Source organism: Rhinichthys klamathensis, unplaced genomic scaffold (assembly GCF_029890125.1).
Source record: "Rhinichthys klamathensis goyatoka isolate OS25496 unplaced genomic scaffold, OSU_Roscu_1.1 h1tg000142l_1, whole genome shotgun sequence".
Classification (NCBI taxonomy): domain Eukaryota; kingdom Metazoa; phylum Chordata; class Actinopteri; order Cypriniformes; family Leuciscidae; genus Rhinichthys; species Rhinichthys klamathensis.
The window spans coordinates 152,418-172,500 of NW_026606677.1; the positions used below are offsets into that span (position 1 = coordinate 152,418).

Sequence of the window (20,083 nt, forward strand, 5' to 3'; positions counted from 1 at the left end):
CACACACACACACGAGACGAGATTATAATCAAACATGAGCATCGAGGTCACGCTCAGTTTACTGTTAACATGAAAACTTCATTTATCAGTGGTGTTTGTTACGTCACTCATCAGTATCACACTCTTCTTCTTCCTCAGTGTTTCTGTTTTGTTTTCCAGCACAAATATATATACATTCTTTAATCAGATGCAAATATATATTTACTAGTGCTTTGATCACTAAATGCCTTCTCACACTTAAAACTCTTAATATTTTTCAACATTTCAAATGGTTTCAATCCAGTGTTGTTAATGTTAACTAAAACTGACACTAATACAGTGATGGCCAACATTTTAGAATAATTAAGATGTTTTAAAATTAGTCTCTTAATTATGAGATGAAAAGTCAAAATGATGACATACTAAATGAACATTATGAGATTAAAGTCAATTATGAGATAAATTGAAATTGAGATACAAATTTTAAATTATGCCATACTAAATTGAAATAATGACACAATCAAAATTATAACAAAATGTAAAAATTATGACAGAATTATGAGATTAAAGTCAAAATTATGACATACTGAATCAAAGTTATGACTGAAATGTTTTTAATTGATATACTAAATTAAAGGTATGAGATTAAAACAGTAAAGTAAATAGTTTTAGTTAGTAGAAATGAAGTTCGAGAGAGGAGAATCCTGTAATAAGCTTCAGTTTTCAGGCCAGTGTTCCTGCTGATCATTTGATTTTCATCTTCAGCCTCATTAAGATCTCAGCATCGTTCCCGATAATAGAGCAGAGTTGAACACTCGTTAGTGTAATGACAGTCAGATTATATCTGGAGTCTGCACTGCAAAACATGCTTTTCTTACTATTCTTAGTATTTTTGTCTTGTTTCCAGTCCAAATATCAAAAAATTATTCAATCAAGATGCATTTACTAGATGAGTAAAATACCATAAGATATTATTGTTTTGTTTTCTGGGGAGATAAATAAAAATGAAGCGAGTTTTGGCTTAAAACAAGCAAAATGATCTGCCAATGGGGTTAGAAAAATAATATTGTTTCTGTTTGAATTAAGATTATTTTTCTCACCCCATTGGCAGATAATTTTGCTTTTTTAAGCAACAACTCACTTAATTTGCATTTATTTCCCCAGAAAACAAGACATAATATCTTATGTCATTTCACTCATCTAGTAAATGCTTCTTAATTTAAGAATCTTTAGATATTTGGACTGGAAACAGGACAGAAACACTTATAAGAGAAGCATTAGTGCGGTGTATATCTGGGTTTGTGGTTTTCGCTGGACTGGAAGCGCCAGAATCTCAGCGTCTCCAAGGGAACAGAAACTCACACCCATCAGGCAGAACCAGGGCATGGAGCTATTTTTGAGGCAGGCCATCCTTTTTATGCAAAGCCACAGATGGCAAGCACACACACACACACACTCACAGGTTGTTCTCACCTTCACCTAGTTGAGCACATCGCAGGTGATGTAGGATCTTCGGCAGGCCGAGGTCCAGAACGTCCCGAGGAGGGAAAGTGAGCGGGCAGTTCCTCAGACTCAAAGCCTTCAGTGACATCAGATTCCCTGAAGAAGAGAAGAGTCACATCACACACACATCTTCATCTTCATCACACACACATCTTCATCTTCATCATGCACTGCAAAAAAATGCTTTTTTTACTTAGTATTTTTGTCTTGTTTCCAGTTCAAATATCAAAAAATGATTTAATCAAGAAGCATTTACTAGATGAGTAAAATGCCATATTATGTCCTGTTTTCTGGTAGCCTGGTTAAAACCAGAGCATTCTCAGGTGTAAGTGAGTTATGGTCTGGCAAAGCATCATAGACAAATCATTTCCAGAGGGGCGTCACCAACGGACGTCGCGGATAGACCTAAACCCAATCAGAGCGATGAAGGAGATGACGTATGCAGAGCGGCGGAGACACATCTCCGAGTGTTGTTCTTTGCTCGGTTTTTAACAAAAAGGAAACGTTCAAATGGCTTAAAACAGACGCGATAGCTGATTGGAACGAGTGATGTTCGATGGCGGCATCCATCTTTGTAATGTAGGCTACAAAATCTGCTTCAAAATCCCAGCGCTGTCGTCATCGTGTAAAGCCCGCCCCAACGCTTCTGATTGGTGCAGCGATTTCGACGGATTGAAAATGGGCTTGAATGAGCTCTTTGCCAGACTAACTTTCAGAGCAAATCTAAATTTGCCGGAAGTTGTCTGGGTTTATCCAGGCTAGTTTTCTGGGGGAATTAATAAAAATTAAGTGAGTTTTTGCTTTAAAAAAAAGCTAAATTATCTGCCAATGGGGTCAGAAAAATAATCTTAATCCAAACAGAAACAGGATTATTTTTCTCACTCCATTGACAGATAATTTTGCTTTTTTTTAAAGCAAAAACTCACTTAATTTTTATTAATTCCCCCAGAAAACAAGACATAATATCTTATGGCATTTTACTACTTTAGTAAATGCATCTTGATTTAAAAAAACACTGAGTAAGAACAGCATGTTTTGCAGTGTGTGTTCTGAGTGATATTAGACGCAGATTCTCGTTTTTGAAGCTTACACAGAGATGATAACATTTTCATTTGGATTGTTTCAACCCAACTTTGGGTCAAATACAAACCCAGCGGTTGGGTTCAATTTTTTAATTACATTTTTAACCCAATGTTTGGGTTTGTCCACATTTGACCCAAAATTGGGTTAAAACAACCCAGCATTTTTTAGAGTGCGCCTTGGATCCTGTTTCAGAGTGTGTGTTCTGGAGCTCAAACACTGCTGTGTGCGGATGAACGGCCAGAACACATTAAAGTTTCTGTCTTCAGTAGAGCGGTGTCGTGTTAGCGGCCCCTAAGTTAATCACTAATGATCTTTACAACGGAAGTGAATCAATCAAAACTAACTTTATCCGGACAATAACTTTATTCTAGAGCTGCTGTAAAGCCTAAACACTCTCTGTTACTGTAATCTCCTGTTATCACTGTAAAGCTGCTGTGAAACTCTCTGTGCTGTTACAGCGCTGTATAGATGAAGGAGACTGACTAGACTTGACTAGACTAGACTTGACTAGACTAGACTTGACTTGACTTGACTTGACTTGACTAGACTTGACTTGACTTGACTAGACTTGACTTGACTAGACTAGACTAGACTTGACTAGACTTGACTTGACTAGACTTGACTTGACTTGACTTGACTAGACTTGACTTGACTAGACTTGACTTGACTAGACTTGACTTGACTAGACTTGACTTGACTTGACTTGACTAGACTTGACTTGACTTGACTTGACTTGACTAGACTTGACTTGACTTGACTTGACTAGACTTGACTTGACTTGACTAGACTTGACTTGACTTGACTAGACTTGACTTGACTAGACTTGACTTGACTTGACTTGACTTGACTAGACTTGACTAGACTTGACTTGACTTGACTTGACTAGACTTGACTTGACTTGACTTGACTTGACTAGACTTGACTTGACTTGACTAGACTTGACTTGACTTGACTAGACTTGACTAGACTTGACTAGACTTGACTAGACTTGACTTGACTTGACTTGACTAGACTTGACTTGACTTGACTTGACTTGACTAGACTTGACTTGACTAGACTTGACTTGACTTGACTTGACTAGACTTGACTAGACTTGACTTGACTTGACTTGACTAGACTTGACTTGACTAGACTTGACTTGACTTGACTTGACTTGACTTGACTTGACTTGACTTGACTAGACTTGACTTGACTTGACTTGACTAGACTTGACTTGACTTGACTTGACCAGACCAGACCAGACCTGACCTGACCTGACCTGACCAGACCTGACCTGACCTGACCAGACCTGACTAGACTTGACTAGACTAGACTTGACTTGACTTGACTTGACTAGACTTGACTTGACTTGACTAGACTTGACTAGACTTGACTTGACTAGACTTGACTAGACTTGACTTGACTTGACTTGACTAGACTTGACTTGACTTGACTAGACTTGACTTGACTTGACTAGACTTGACTAGACTAGACTAGACTTGACTTGACTTGACTAGACTTGACTAGACTTGACTTGACTTGACTTGACTAGACTTGACTAGACTTGACTTGACTTGACTTGACTAGACTAGACTTGACTTGACTTGACTAGACTTGACTTGACTAGACTTGACTTGACTTGACTTGACTTGACTAGACTTGACTTGACTTGACTTGACTTGACTTGACTTGACTTGACTAGACTTGACTTGACTTGACTTGACCTGACCTGACCTGACCAGACCAGACCAGACCTGACTTGACTTGACTAGAATTGACTTGACTTTACTTGACTTGACTTGACTTGACTAGACTTGACTTGACTAGACTAGACTAGACTAGACTAGACTTGACTTGACTAGACTTGACTTGACTAGACTAGACTAGACTAGACTAGACTAGACTAGACTTTACTTGACTTGACTTGACTTGACTTGACTTGACTTGACTAGACTTGACTTGACTAGACTTGACTAGACTAGACTAGACTAGACTTGACTTGACTTGACTTGACTTGACTAGACTAGACTAGACTTGACTTGACTTGACTTGACTAGACTTGACTTGACTAGACTAGACTAGACTAGACTAGAATTGACTTGACTTTACTTGACTTGACTTGACTAGACTTGACTTGACTAGACTTGACTAGACTAGACTAGACTTGACTTGACTTGACTAGACTTGACTTGACTTGACTTGACTAGACTAGACTAGACTAGACTAGACTTGACTTGACGTACCCAGCTCCGGGGGAAGCGCTGTGATCGGGTTTCCCTCCAAGAGTAACGTCTTCAAGCACCTTAAACACAAGAGTTGATCAAACATGCACAAATATCTAATATCTTAAGAATAAACACCCTAATCTTGATTTAGGAATGTTTAGATATTTGTGCTGGAAAACAAGAAAGAAACACTGAAGAGGAAGAGCATTTCTAAACTGCAAATGCAATGATTCTGTGATCTAATATTTGTGTCTAAAGCTGTAAAATTGATCACACTGGAAATAAAATTATGTTTCTGTCTGTTTTCCAGCACAAATATCTAAACATTCTTAAATCAAGACACATTTACTGGAGAAGCAGCAAAATTACTGAAGAGATTAAGTCTTGCTTTCTGAAAAATGTTTTAAAATGAAGCGAGTTTCTGCTTAAATAAGAACAAATATCTGCCAATGGAGTCAGAAAAATAAACTTAAAAACAAGATCATATGGAAACACTTTATATAAAGGCTTTATGTTTAAAGCAGTATACAGGTATTCATAATGTACGTTATAAATGCGGTATATCTTTTAATAAATAATTGTAACCAAAGTTAAAATATATTATTATATTAGCAGATTCCTTGTTACATCTGAAATTGCTTGTTTGTTGTGTTTTAATGCTTTCTAAAGACATGACATAAGGTATTATAACTGTGGTTATAATTATTGATGAGATCATAATGCATTATAAGAAGACATAATTAATGCATTAAAAAACTTTTATAATGCATTATATAAAAGGCTTTAAGTGAAGTGTTACCGATTCTAGTCTGACCTCATTGGAAGATCTCTTTCACAAAACGAGTAGTAAGTCATTTTCCTTCTAAAATAAATGTATCTTGAAATAAGACTAACTTTATACTGGAAAATGAGCAAAACTACAGAGGAAGATTATGATTTCCTTCATATCTGTGCTCATTTCTTTCATATCACTCTCTCTTGTTGCATGATAAAATCATTCACACTCAAATCATTATTTTTTGTCTTTATTTAACCGTTGCGTCTCATGACACGCCGCTCTAAAAATGCAGTGCTCAAGTTAAAAGAAGTTCAACTTTTAAAAACACATCTCTAGACTTTGCGCTTTTTCTCGTTCTGCTGACCTGAAGTAGATCTGACCTGAGAACAGTGGGATGGGTGAAAATGCAAGTTCTCGAGGTGCGTTTGAAAAAGGTGAACTTGTTTTAAAGGTGCACTGTGTAACTCTTTCAAAGTTAAAGTCCCCCTGTGGTGAAACTCCAGCGTTTAATGTTGTTTATGTGTCTGTGTGGTGTTTTTAATATGCTTTAACACAAACCATGTGTACAACCTACAACTTCCTTGTCTTATGTGACATTTATTCGAACATCTTCTGGTCAGGTATGACAAATATTTAACTTTATGCCAAAAGTATGAAGCCAAAATGACTTTAAATGATGAGTAATTGATTTCAGCACTCCTTGACTTAAGCGCTACACTGTTAAAAATTGCTGTAAAAATACAGCCAATTTCCAACAGTAAAATACTGTTATTTCAATAAACAGTTTTATCCTGTAAATTTACAGTCTATGCTCCATAAATTAATTTCTTGCTGTAAATTTACAGCATTTATGTGTTAACCAATTTGTTCCTGGAAAAAACAGTCTTGGACTGTAAAAAATAGCACGTGTGGGCGGGGCATCTTCAACGCGGTCTCTTTTCGAACAAAAAGCAGTTAAAGAACAAAATGGTTTCGCAACACTCCTGCTGTCTTAAAGAAGGCCACTGTTCAAGGTAAGTTTATTTCTTTGCTGTTATTCTATTATGTTGCACCAGAGTACCTGTAAAATCGCCTTTTTCATGAGGTATTTTTTTTAACTGCTTACTGAGCGCGAATCGCGTTTTGAAGACAGAGCTCGACGGTTGAGACATTTCGCCTATCTGCTAATGAACGCTCTCTGAGCTCCGATTACTAACGTAAATCTATGCGATTATTACTGCGAATTCTTTGCTTGGCTAAAGTTGTTACCATTTAGAAATTGGTTGGGCTTTCTTTTGTAGTAGCCTAACCCTTAACTCGATTTATATGAATTTGTGATTCAGTAACGTTACACGGTGCGAATCTTACCAGATGCATCAATTCGCATAACGTTAATATCATGCACATAAGATGGAGAATAATTACAAAACAACTCGAAATATCCAGATCCAATGTTGTAATTAAAATGTAGTGGTCAATTTGTTTATTTTCCATGCAAATAATATTAAAATTCCCAAAGCAAATTAGATATTTTTTTTATTTTTTTTTTGATTTAGTGATGCAAGTACCTGCGTTTTTGTGAGATTCACATGTAAGTTAGGCCTAACGTTATAGTATTAAGTCAAAGAGGTTGTGTTTGAAAGACGAGGCAGAGACGGATATTCTTTGCGGCGCGAAACACGTTTTTGCAGACAGACAGTTATCAACAGCTGAGGCATTTCACTATTCAATGTTCTCCGCACTCTGACGTCGATTTTCTTTGCTTGGTTAAAGATTTCGAAATAATTATTTTCTTCTTTTTTCCTAGGAATCCTTCACTTGATGTAAATGTTTTACTGAGACAGTTTGCCCTAATCTTTGGTGAGTTTCACGCCATGTGGGCCTATAACTTACTTGCAAACTTTGTGCACAATCATGCAGTAACGTTACCATTTTTGCATTTGATATTCCAGAAGTAACACAGAAGCAAGGATGACCGACACATGAGCTTCACAATTCTCTGTCACGTCACCATGTCCCTGGTGAACACTCTTATGGCAGTAGATCGTAAGTAATGATTTATAGTTCATTTAGTATTTATTTTATTTTTGTTTTTCTAACACAAAAATAAAATGAGTTAAAACGATTAATATTTTTATTACACACATCTATCGTTTGGCTTCAGATTTAGAAGACATTGATTCATCCACGGTGGTCTTGTGAATTAATGTTACGATTGTGGTGTTGTTTTTTAAGTGACAAAAGAATTAAGATTAGTTAAGTACATTAACATGATCATTTTATGTTTCTTTAAAAAGTGTTTGCAGAGTATGTGATCACTTTTTGCAGAGTATGTGATCACTTTTTGCAATGTGCTTTATTTTAGCACTAAGATTTTCTTGATTTTCTTTACTCTCAGACCTGGACTTCCTCTCAGACCAGATCTGTCAAAAGCTGATGTGGGACGTATTGGCTGTTTTTTGCCTCTTCCTACATTTCTTCACCCATTGGTTCTCGTGATTATGTCCTCTCAGATCTGGACTTCCTCTCAGGCCAGATCATTCAAAAGCAGGTTTGGGATATTTTGGCAGTGTTTTTCCCCCCCTCCCCCCTCTATCAAGGATTTTTCATCCATTGGTTCTCAATGTTTTCCTCTCAGACCCAGACTTAATCTCTGGCCTGGTTGCTGATGTGACATTTTGGCTGGTTTTAGTGTTTTGTTTGTTCGGGTTTTTTGGTTTTTTTTTGCCTCTTTGTAATGTTTCTGTGTTTGCCTACTGGTTCCTCTCATTGAATTTTAAAATGTATTTTCTGTTACTTTTTTTCCTTAAATACTGTTAATGTATTGTTAAAACCTGTTACTTATTTTAAATAAATGGCAAACAATGTACTAATACATAATCTGTTTTGTCTTTATTTTTTCCATTGAGTAAAAAGTCTGTTTGGAATGTCTGTATACATTATGCTACATATAGGGATGTTAATAGATATCAGACAATAGAGTAAATAAAAAACAGTATTTATATTCTAACTTTATGCTGCCAGTACTTTGTGAAATTACAGCACAGCCTTAAAATTAAAAACTGTAAAATTACGGTAAAGGGCTGGAACCACAGCTGCCAGTACTTTACTGTAAAATTACAGCATTGTTGAAACCGTAAAATTACGGTAAAGGGCTGGAACCACAGCTGCCAGTACTTTACTGTAAAATTACAGCATTGTTGAAACCGTAAAATTACGGTAAAGGGCTGGAACCACAGCTGCCAGTACTTTACTGTAAAATTACAGCATTGTTGAAACTGTAAAATTACGGTAAAGGGCTGGAACCACAGCTGCCAGTTCTTTACTGTAAATATACGGGTGAATTTTTTACAGTGTAGCCTTAATGTTGCACATTAATGTTTTTTCCTCTTTTTTTTGTGGAAACGCACAGGGAAAAAAAGTGTGTAACTGCTCGCACACCTGTTTATCTTTTCCTTTGTCGTCTCATTCGTTTCTTTGCTAGATTTTCTCATGTCTGCTCATGCTAGTTAACGTTAGTCACTCCCTGTATAGGCTAATATGTTTTCTTTTCTCACAAATGTATGACTTTTGGAAGTGCAATTTCATTACCATTTGCACTTTTATTAAAGTTGAATTAGCTAACCTTCTATGTCATTAACTCTTCAAAGTGTAGGCTTGCAGGTGTTGATTATAATGAATTATAGTTAGGCCCATACATAATAATAAGGATAAACAATATTTAAAAAGTATATAATTATCTAACATATGAATCAACCACAAAACATAACATGCTAAATGGGGGATATCTATATCTAGCATAAAATAAATTGTCAGAACGAACGTCGTCTCTCGGTTGCTGAATGTCGCGCAACAGCGTCGCTACAGCCCGTCGCGTCTTACAATTCTACGTTCACTGTAAAGCATGATCTATTGTGAAGATCATTTCATTATAGTTGTTGTGCTGGAGTTTATTCTCAAGGAAGTATCGTGTCTCTTAACGGGTAAAACTACAGTAACATCTTCCAGTCAGTTTGAGATCCTCCATCTTCATATCTTTTATGAGACATAAGCTGCTATTCATCGAAGCACAACCAAAACAATGTCCTTCCGCAAAATGCACGCAGTTTTGCTTTTAACCACTAGAGGGACAGAATTAACGAGCGCGTCTTTACATTTGAAAACAATGGGAGAGTAGCGCAGTGGAACGGAACTATTTAACACGGACGCTGGTCTGACTCACATGTGCTGTCCGACAGCGGCTGGAAGAGCTGAGATCTGATTATTCCTCACATCCAACCAGAGCAGAGACGGAAAACTGCTGAAGAAGCGCTCCGGGAGCGCGCAGATCTCATTACCCTCCAGATACAGGCTCTACAACACAACACACAACACCATCCCATGAAACTGCGTATCTACAGCACGAATTGTCAAGTCAAGTCAAGTCACCTTTATTTATATAGCGCTTTTTACAATACAGATTGTACCAAAGCAGCTTCACAGTGATAACATGAAAATAATACCACAAAGTTTGTTTCTAGAAGAAAATTGCATCAACGTCCACCAGTAGGCAGATCAATAATATTGTTGAATATTAAATGTCCCCAATTGTATTTATCGTGCAATTTATACGCAAAAAAGAGTTTTTACGTGCATATGATATGCACATTGGGTACACAGCAAAAATGCTTACTTAGTATTTTTGTCTTGTTATGTTTCCAGTCCAAATATCTAAAACATTCTAAAATCAAAATGCATTTTCTAGATGAGTAAAATTCCACGAGATTGTAAGCCTTGTTTTCCCGGGGGAATTAATCAAAATTAAGTGAGTTTTTGCTTAAAAAAAGCTAAATTATCTGCCAATGGGGTGAGAAAAATAATCTTAATTCAAACAGAAACAGGATTATTTTTCTAACCCCATCGGCAGATTATTTGGCTTTTTTAAGCAACAACTTCATTTGTATTTATTTCCCCAGAAAACAAGACATAATATCTATGTATAAATGCATCTTGATTTAAGAATTTTTGGGTGTTTTGACTGGAAACAATAGCTAGGCTACTAAGTAAGAAAAGCATTTTTTTTTTGCGGTGTAGGGTTATTGGTGTGGAGTATTACACGCCATAAATTACGTATCATATGCACGTAAACTGTTGCGTATAAATTGCACGATAAATTCAATTCGTGCTGTAGGCCTACGCACTTTCACGAGATAGAACTGTACCGGAAATGGCGTCATGATGCGATCAGACTGAAGGAGTGCATCGGTCACATGTGGGAAATGTTTCTGGAATATTATTTTCCAAGAGATCATGTGGAAAAAAGCTTGGCTGCTTTCTTTTCGGGTTTGTATATATATAGCTAACACAATTCGGGAATTACATTTGAAAATTCTTCATAATATTTATGTTTAATTATACTTTATCAAAATGTATGGATATTGATGAAAATTGCTCATTTTGTTCAGATCAGCCAGAAACAATTCTACATCTCCAAAGATGTTATTACATATTTGAATAAAAAGATGCTTCTGTTAATTTTATGATGAACCATATAATATTATTTGGTCAATTTTATATTCATAAAAGTAAAATAAATAATTCTAAGCCTTGTCTGAAGGTCTTTATTGATTTGTATATTGAGTCTCTCAATGTAGCCTACTAATAACAAAAAATGTAGAGATACAATCTTATACGCTAAAGAGTTGAAGCTTATTGAAATCTGAAATTATATGCTGTCTTTATTTAAGTACTAATTAATGATTTATTTGTTTATTTTCTTCATTTCTATTTAAATCAATAGTATTATATATATTGCCTGTTGTTTTCCTTTTTCTGTTCTTTCCTTATGTATTGTAAACCTGATTTCTTTTAAGTGACTATCTTTTTGGATGTGTTGTTATAGTTGTTCATGTTTTATGTCTGTATTAATGTTTAACATCACCTGGAGATGCGTCATCTGTAACACAGAGTCTGAGATGGTCTTCAGTCCTCTTCTGCGCATGTGCAGCATTACTGCTCTTCCTGCGCCGTCGAGGCTCTCGTGATCATAATCGATCATATTCCTGTTGAAAGGTTATGGTGTATAGTAGGCTAATATTTACATCTGACTGTCAGTTGGGATGTTGTGAGTCGTTGCTATGGTGACAGCGCATGAAAGCGAAACCACTACGGTGAGCGTCGAAGGACAGACATCCAAACGCGTTTGAAAAATACAGAGAAGGAATCTTAAATAATGTATTTGTGGAACAGCGAATAAGTACAGTTAATTTAAACAAAACATAAAAGTAAAAATGAAAGAAAATAAAGAAAATACCCCATAATGCAGTAATTGTCAATAGAATAGGTCTATATGAAGTATTTATTCTAACTAAATGTTTGGCCATGTAACAAAATGCATAAATGTGGTAAAGCATAATTACATGGTTTTATTAATGTCACAAATATATTAGGCTGTATTATAAAGAACGAAAACAGTCTCATCTTTGTGAAGTCGATCTTTTTTTAACGATCAGCAGGGTTATTAAACTAGTTAACTAAAACTATAAAAACATTTTATATACCTGAAATAATTTTATTTTTAGACAGCTAGTTGCCAGGGCAACATTTCTACCAAGTTAAAAAAAAACATAACTACATTTTAACATTTTAAACAACTACAAAATGACTAAAATAACAAAAGAACTAACTTGAATGAACTAAAATGAAAAAGAAAATATCAAAATACAAACTGAAATATTAACAAAACCTGTAATAGTATCTCAATGATAATAAAAAGTGTATGTCATTATGTTCAGGGTGTTTTATGGGCATTTACAACTAAACACTGAAAACGTTTTATGTGTTTTGGTCGTTCACTTACACGACAACAGCGATTTGTAAACGCAACCTTTTGAAAACACATTTCAAAGTGCAAGTTTTTATAAACGACACTGTTATCGTCTCTGTGTATAAACTACAAAAACGCGAATCTATGAAAACGTTGACGTCATGCGCATGCGTGTTGAGTCTATTGACATGTAGTGTTTCTTTACACAGTGACATCGCCGTCTACTGGCCTGACAGCACAATACAGGGGTTATAGTCGATGTCATCTTTATGTGAAAACCCAAAGGAAAAACTGTTCTGTTTTTAGTACATCATTGTCATGTAAACACACACCTAAGGGTCTTAAACATTATTATTTTCTCTTTTATTGAAAACCTTTGTTGCACCTGGTGACACATTGATATGTAACCTGACAAAAACCAAGCTGTTAAGACATCTCAGCTGATGAAAAGGATACTTGATGTTGTACGGTATGTATGATTGAATTTTTTAATACAAAATGCAGAATTGTGATCTGTGATTGTAATTTTTATTTATAGATTCAAGTGTTTTGTATGACTCTGTATTCCCCTATTGTTATTGTTGTTGCAATACAAAAAACAATAAACAAAAAAACATCACAAGAAAGAAAAAACCTGCTGACAAACACCATTTGTACAGTTCAGCGTCGCGAGCGCGCGCGCGTGCCCGAGTCTCGCGCAGGGGAGGTTCATATAAACGCGCCGGCGCTGAAGCTCGTGTTCAGTTCGAGTCTGTGTATGTCTATGTGTGTGTGTGTGTGATCTCTGGAGCAGATCCTCGCTGTTCCTCACTCACAGATGCTCGTGTTTTAGAGCATCAGCAGCATCAGGTTCAGTCGCGCTGAAAGGAATGAGATCAGAGCATCAATGTTTCACTGGGGAAAGTGGAAGAAGAGGATGGGAGCGAACAGTTCATCCAAGAGACCCGTGTTCGACGACAAAGAGGATGGTGAGAGCTCAAACTGCACATTATAACACTCACAACATCACCAAACCTCATGTGCACTCGCATCATGGCGTTATTAAACACTGATTATGACTTTTAAACAGTTCATTTAGATGCACAGTGTTTCTGATGTAACAGCAGTTAGAAACATATGATTGACAGATGAGCTTTTAGGTGTTTGGTCAATGCTCGCTTTCACCTAAATATATGTTTGTCATCTGTACACTGCAAAAATGCTTTTCTTACCTAGTATTTTTGTCTTGTTTCCAGTCCAAATATATAGCCTATATATAAAAAAAATATATGAAATCAAGATGCATTTACTAAAGTAGTAAAATGCCATAAGATATTATGTCTTGTTTTCTGGGAAAATAAGTACAAATTAAGTGAGTTGTTGCTTTTTAAAAAAGCTAAATTATCTGCCAATGGGTTAAGAAAAATAATCCTGTTTCTGTTTGAATTAAGATTATTTTTCTGACCCCATTGGCAGATAATTTAGCTTTTTTTTTTTAAGCAAAAACTCACTTAATTTTGATTAATTCCCTCGGAAAACAAGATATAAAATCTAATGGCATTTCACTCATCTAGTAAATGCTTCTTGAGCATTTTGATATTTGGACTGGAAACAAGTCAAAAATACTAAGTAAGAAAAGCATTTTTGCAGTGTATTTTATACAGATTATGAGTTTCAGAATGCAGCGATATCTATATGTATTTATTTCTCATATTTCTTGGTGCATTTATTAATGGTTATTGATAGTAAAACATGCATTATTCTTCATCTAAGTTCACTTTTACGGAGTATTGTATGTTTAAAAGTGCAGCATGCCGTAGACCGACCGTACTGATTGTTCTGAAGTAATGTCCAGTTCTGAGATTTTACGCAATGCAAATGTTCCACTTTTGGTTTTCTGCCTCATTAATTGCGTGTTATATTTCAAATGCAATTCATGCAACAATGTGACTGTAGAGATCAGCTACGGTCTGTTTGAACAAAACCTGCCAATTACATCATTTGCTGTTTAATTGGTTCATTAGCGAGGATTATGGAAATCCAGGGGAATTATGGTCCTTTATCAGCTGAATTGTGCTGGAAGTGAATGCGTCACAGTGAAAGACGAGACCTGAAGTCTTCTGTAGGGCAGAGTGTGTCACAAACGCCAGAAACGAGGTCAGTTCACTGCGGTTTATGATCATACGGAGCCAGTGTGGAATGACCCATTTAGTTACAGTACTGACTCACACTAATATTACGCAAAATCACTGCGCTAATCCATGTGGACGTAATTACAGCTGTGTGCAGTTGTGTTGAGTCGTCTTGTTGAGTCTTGAGTTCAGTTGTGTTATTTTGTCGTGTTGAGTCGTGTTGAGTCGTGGCGTCTTGAGTTCAGTTGTGTTATGTTGTCATGTTGAGTTGTGTTGAGTTCAGTTGTGTCGAGTCGAGTCGTAGCGAGGTGTGTCGAGTTATGTTGAGTCTTGTTGTGTTGAGTCTTGTTGTGTTGTGTCGAGTCGTGTCGAGTCGTGTTGAGTTCGGTCTTGTTGAGGTGTGTTGAGTTCAGTTGTGTTCAGTTGAGTCGTGTTGAGTCGTGTTGATGAGTCGTGTTGAGTCGTGTTGATGAGTCGTGTTGAGTTGTGTTGAGTTCAGTTGTGTTATGTTATGTTGAGTTCAGTTGTGTTCAGTTGAGTCTTGAGTCGTGTTGATGAGTCGTGTTGAGTCGTGTTGAGTTCAGTTGTGTTCAGTTGAGTCGTGTTGAGTCGTGTTGAGTTCAGTCGTGTTGAGTTCAGTCGTGTTGAGTCGTGTTGAGTCGTGTTGAGTCGTGTTGAGTCGTGTTGAGTCGTGTTGAGTCGTGTTGAGTCGTGTTGAGTCGTGTTGAGTCGTGTTGAGTCGTGTTGAGTCGTGTTGATGAGTCTTGTTGATGAGTCTTGTTGATGAGTCTTGTTGATGAGTCTTGTTGATGAGTCTTGTTGATGAGTCGTGTTGAGTCGTGTTGAGTCGTGTTGAGTCGTGTTGAGTCGTGTTGAGTCGTGTTGAGTCGTGTTGAGTCGTGTTGAGTCGTGTTGAGTCGTGTTGAGTCGTGTTGAGTCGTGTTGAGTCGTGTTGAGTCGTGTTGAGTCGTGTTGAGTCGTGTTGAGTCGTGTTGAGTCGTGTTGAGTCGTGTTGAGTCGTGTTGAGTCGTGTTGATGAGTCGTGTTGATGAGTCGTGTTGATGAGTCTTGTTGATGAGTCTTGTTGATGAGTCGTGTTGAGTCGTGTTGAGTTCAGTTGTGTTATGTTGAGTTCAGTTGTGTTCAGTTGAGTCTTGTTGAGGTGTGTTGTTGTGTTGAGTTCAGTTGAGTTGTGTTGAGTCTTGTTCAGGTGTGTTGTGTTCAGTTGAGTCGTGTTGAGTCGTGTTGATGAGTCATGTTGAGTTGTGTTGAGTTCAGTATGTTATGTTGATTAGAGCTGTCACGATATCTACTTTTTGTTGTGCGATATATTGCACCAAAATTAATTGCGATAAACGATATTATTGTAATTTTCAGACCATTTTAGGCCACTGATTACATAATGACAATATAATAGCATAATAATGCAAATACACTGTTTCAAAGAACATTTTATTCTTAATCTATTCAATATTTAGACATTGTGAAATGTGAAAAAATATATCCCAAATAAATAAAACAAGTAAATAAATACACTTTCGTTAACAAAAAAGTGCAAGGTATAAAGAACTAGATCAAAACAAAGTAATATGTCAATTTAAACTTTTAAAGTGTCTCACACAAAGGCACAGATGCATCAACAGGACATTTCTGCTGTCAGATTCGTTTTTTAATTGTTAGGCAGATTCCGAGAAAGGAACACCAACATGTTTACCTTGTGGGGCTTAAAGGAGAACTCCGGTCAATTTTAACATTGAGCTCATTTTTTTGGTAAATTTGGAGTGCTGTCAGTACAGAGAACAACGACAAAAATCGGTGTTTCCTACACCGTGTTATCCTCTTTTTAAAATGTGCACACTGTTGACTTAAACGGGGCTAGTTTTAAACCTGTTAACATCCTTGATGTGTCATTTTAAGTGAACAGCCATGTGAGTGATGTTATTCATAGTGAACACGGTGAAAGATATGAATAAAGATGTGAAAGATATGAATAAAAATGATGTTTATTCAGCCAGCTCACATACCCGTATTTACTTCCTGTTTTCGGTCGAAGTCCACAGTAGTCGATTGTCGAGTTCGCGCGCACGATCATTGGTAACTAAGATAACTAATGATCGCGCCCGCGAACTCGACAATTGACTACTGTGGACTTCGACCGAAAAAAGGAAGTAAATACAGGTATGTGAGCTGGCTGAATAAACATCATTTTTATTCATATCTTTCACATCTAACGTTACTGCAGTCAGATTCACCGTGTTCACTCTGAATAAAATCACTCACATGGCTCAATTCCATGTTGGACTCGTTATTCCTAACTGGCTCGCTGTAGATGTCGCAGAACACTTTAAAATGCAGTTGGTTCACGCCTTCTCTTTACCTGACGGTGTCTCTATCTCTGTGTGTGTGTGTGTGTGTGTGTGTGTGGGGAAACGCTGCCTGAGCCCCGCCTCCGACACAGAGTGCAGACAAGATGACAGAGGCAGCGCGATCAACTAAAATGTTGGTGACATTCATTGTAATGTAAAAATAAATCTAATTATTATTTTTAATAATAAAATAAATTATCAGTTGCAATATATCGCGGCACCAAAAATGATCGCGCTCATTTCCATATATCGTGCGATAAGTCGATATATTGACTATCGCGACAGCTCTAATGTTGATTTCAGTTGTGTTATGTTGAGTTGTGTTGAGTCTTGTTCAGGTGTGTTGTGTTCAGTTGAGTCTTGTTGAGGTGTGTTGTTGTGTTGAGTTCAGTTGTGTTGAGTCTTGTTGAATTGTGTTGAGGTGTGTTGATTTCAGTTGTTGAGTCTTGTTGAGGTGTTTAGTTCAGTTGAGTTGTGCTGTTGAGGTGTGTTGAGGTGTGTTGAGGTGTGTTGAGGTGTGTTGAGGTGTGTTGAGGTGTGTTGAGGTGTGTTGAGGTGTGTTGAGGTGTGTTGAGGTGTGTTGAGGTGTGTTGAGTCTTGTTGAATTGTGTTGAGGTGTGCTGATTTCAGTTGTTGAGTCTTGTTGAGGTGTGTAGTCGTGTTGAGTTGTGCTGTTGAATTGTGTTGAGGTGTGTTGAGTTCAGTTGTGTTGGTTGAATTGTGTTGAGTTGTGTTGAGTCTTGTTGAGGTGTGTAGTCGTGTTGAGGTGTTTAGTTCAGTTCAGTTGTGTTGGTTGAATTGTGTTAAGGTGTGTTGAGTCTTGTTGAATTGTGTTGAGGTGTGCTGATTTCAGTTGTTGAGTCTTGTTGAGGTGTGTAGTCGTGTTGAGTTGTGCTGTTGAATTGTGTTGAGCTGTGTTGAGTTCAGTTGTGTTGGTTGAGTTGTGTTGAGTCTTGTTGAGGTGTGTAGTCGTGTTGAGGTGTTTAGTTCAGTTCAGTTGTGTTGGTTGAATTGTGTTAAGGTGTGTTGAGTCTTGTTGAATTGTTGAGGTGTGTTGAGTTCAGTTGTGTTGGTTGAATTGTGTTGAGTTGTGTTGAGTCTTGTTGAGGTGTGTAGTCGTGTTGAGGTGTTTAGTTCAGTTCAGTTGTGTTGGTTGAATTGTGTTAAGGTGTGTTGAGTCTTGTTGAATTGTTGAGGTGTGTTGAGTTCAGTTGAATGTTGAGTTCAGTTGTGTTCGGTTGAATTGTGTTGAATTGTGTTGAATTGTGTTGAATTGTGTTGAATTGTGTTGAATTGTGTTGAGGTGTGTTGAGTTGTGTTGAGTTGAGTTTAGTTGTGTTGGTTGAATTGTGTTAAGGTGTGTTGAGTTAAGTTGAATGTTGAGTTCAGTTGTGTTGTGCTGTGTTGAATTGAGTCGTGTTGAGTAAATTTCTCTCAAAGTTACAAACGAAGGTTCTCCCAGTAACGTTAATAGAACGTTCAGAGTTCTCTGGTCTTTAATAATGTTCTCAAACGTTACGCACACACACATTATTCATACATCGGTCATGTAGCGTTATTTCTGAAACATTGTAGGTGGACTTTCATTTTTTTAAATGTTACTTGTTTCAGGACGTTCAGAGGACATTCAAACGTTCCCATAATGTTTGCGAAATGGAATGTTTCCTTAACATTCGCTTTACGTTAATAACATTTTCATAACTTAATGGGAATGTTGGCAAAACTTTCTTAGAACACGTTTTTGCTCGCTGAGAGACATGACAAACGAAAAAATGAATGTGTTTTCTTTGTACAGTCCAGTATATTGTTGTGTGTTTGTGATGTACATCACTGCAGCTGGAAGTGCAAAGGAAAGAAATATATCTATAAAACTGTAAAAGCTCAGTTTGTCAAGTCAACCTTTGAATGTTGGATTGATTCATGAAGCCTTTCTGACATCCTTGGCATTTTGAGGTTATTGTGTTGGCTGTACATTCAGACAAAGAAACACACATCTGCACTGAAAAAAAGTGAAACTGTTTTTCTGAAAATTGAATAGAAGTTACTTGTAAAGGAATATTACAAAGAAACAGAAACGCATTGAATTAACCGTGGAAAGACTGAACTTTCTCCAGTTATTACAGTGTGTTATTACAGTTCTCCAGTTATTACAGTGTGTTACTGTTATTACAGTGTGTTAATGTTATTACAGTGTGTTACTGTTATTACAGTGTGTTATTACAGTTCTCCAGTTATTACAGTGTGTTATTACAGTGTGTTATTACAGTTCTCCAGTTATTACAGTGTGTTATTACAGTGTGTTATTACAGTGTGTTATTACAGTTCTCCAGTTATTACAGTGTGTTATTACAGTTCTCCAGTTATTACAGTGTGTTATTACAGTGTGTTATTACAGTGTGTTATTACAGTGTGTTATTACAGTGTGTTATTACAGTTCTCCAGTTATTACAGTGTGTTATTACAGTGTGTTATTACAGTGTGTTGATGTGTGTCTTTAGAGTTTCGATCCGCGATGCTGTCAGAGATGATCAGGATAAGATCGTTCACCGTAAACAATTATCGTGATTTTAACGGTAAAAGACCGTTTCCGTACTTTATACGGTGAATAACTGTGATAGATCTAACCGTACATTTAATGTAATTTTACATGCAGTTTTTGTAAGTGAAAAAAAAACAAGTCATTGTAGAATTTACAGTGAAAAACTGTAATTTGAGATTCCCACAATTCCCTGCGTGACGCTTCACATTTGATGTATTTTTGTTGAAATAACTTTCTTCATAGTTTTTCTTAGTTTTTTCTAATCAGTTTTGTACATTAGGGTTTTATGTTACATTGAATGTTGTTAAATTAATTGCATTTTGTAAATTTCGTGTGTGTGAATGACACTGTACAGCTTCTGTATATTAGTGACTGTCTTGTGGAAAAGCTTTGATCATGTGACTCATCACCGCTGTGATTGGTTGTTGTCAAAGTATTACAATGGTATAAAACAGATATCAGTACTTTAATAGGTCGGTAAATCATCATTAAATCAGATAGTGAAATACGTTTTATTACTGTAAATTTAAGTCTGTAAAACCTAAAATGTTGTTACCGTATTTTTTACAGCTGCCGTTTTTTACTGTAAATCGAACTGAATTTTTTTACAGTGTACATTACAGAGAACATTACAGTTGTACTTCGGTCTCGGGGATCAGCTTTACTGAGGGATCAGCCAGTGTTATGGTGATATGATAATCATACGCACTTCATCATCAGGATCCGCCTCAGTTCT

General features: G+C 36.6%; 2 protein-coding genes across 4 annotated transcripts in view; one reads left to right on the forward strand and one right to left on the reverse strand.

The window, feature by feature from the left end:
- Positions 1 to 1,362: 1,362 nt before the first annotated feature.
- On the reverse strand, positions 1,363 to 9,871 carry LOC130090373 (leucine-rich repeat-containing protein 27-like). Of its 2 annotated transcripts, none has more exons than XR_008807694.1 (2): positions 9,749 to 9,871; positions 1,363 to 1,578 (listed from the first exon to the last, which is right to left on the reverse strand). XR_008807694.1 is itself a non-coding variant. In XM_056257720.1 (2 exons), exons 1-2 carry the CDS (start codon positions 4,870 to 4,872, stop codon positions 1,436 to 1,438), a joined length of 228 nt encoding a protein of 75 aa, XP_056113695.1. In that variant the 5' UTR covers positions 4,873 to 4,940; the 3' UTR covers positions 1,363 to 1,435. The 2 variants fall into 2 exon arrangements, 1 of the variants encoding a protein (XP_056113695.1); XM_056257720.1 differs by lacking the exon at positions 9,749 to 9,871 and adding an exon at positions 4,788 to 4,940.
- Positions 9,872 to 13,027: 3,156 nt separating this feature from the next.
- Positions 13,028 to 20,083, forward strand: part of LOC130090382 (serine/threonine-protein kinase 32C-like) — a 101,907-nt gene continuing 94,851 nt past the window's right edge. The window contains exon 1 of one of the 2 annotated variants that reach the window (XM_056257736.1): positions 13,028 to 13,299. In XM_056257736.1, the coding sequence (XP_056113711.1) occupies positions 13,218 to 13,299 (82 nt within the window). In that variant the 5' untranslated portion in view covers positions 13,028 to 13,217. The remainder of the gene's footprint in view (positions 13,300 to 20,083) is intronic. The other variant, XM_056257735.1, reaches the window with a different exon arrangement.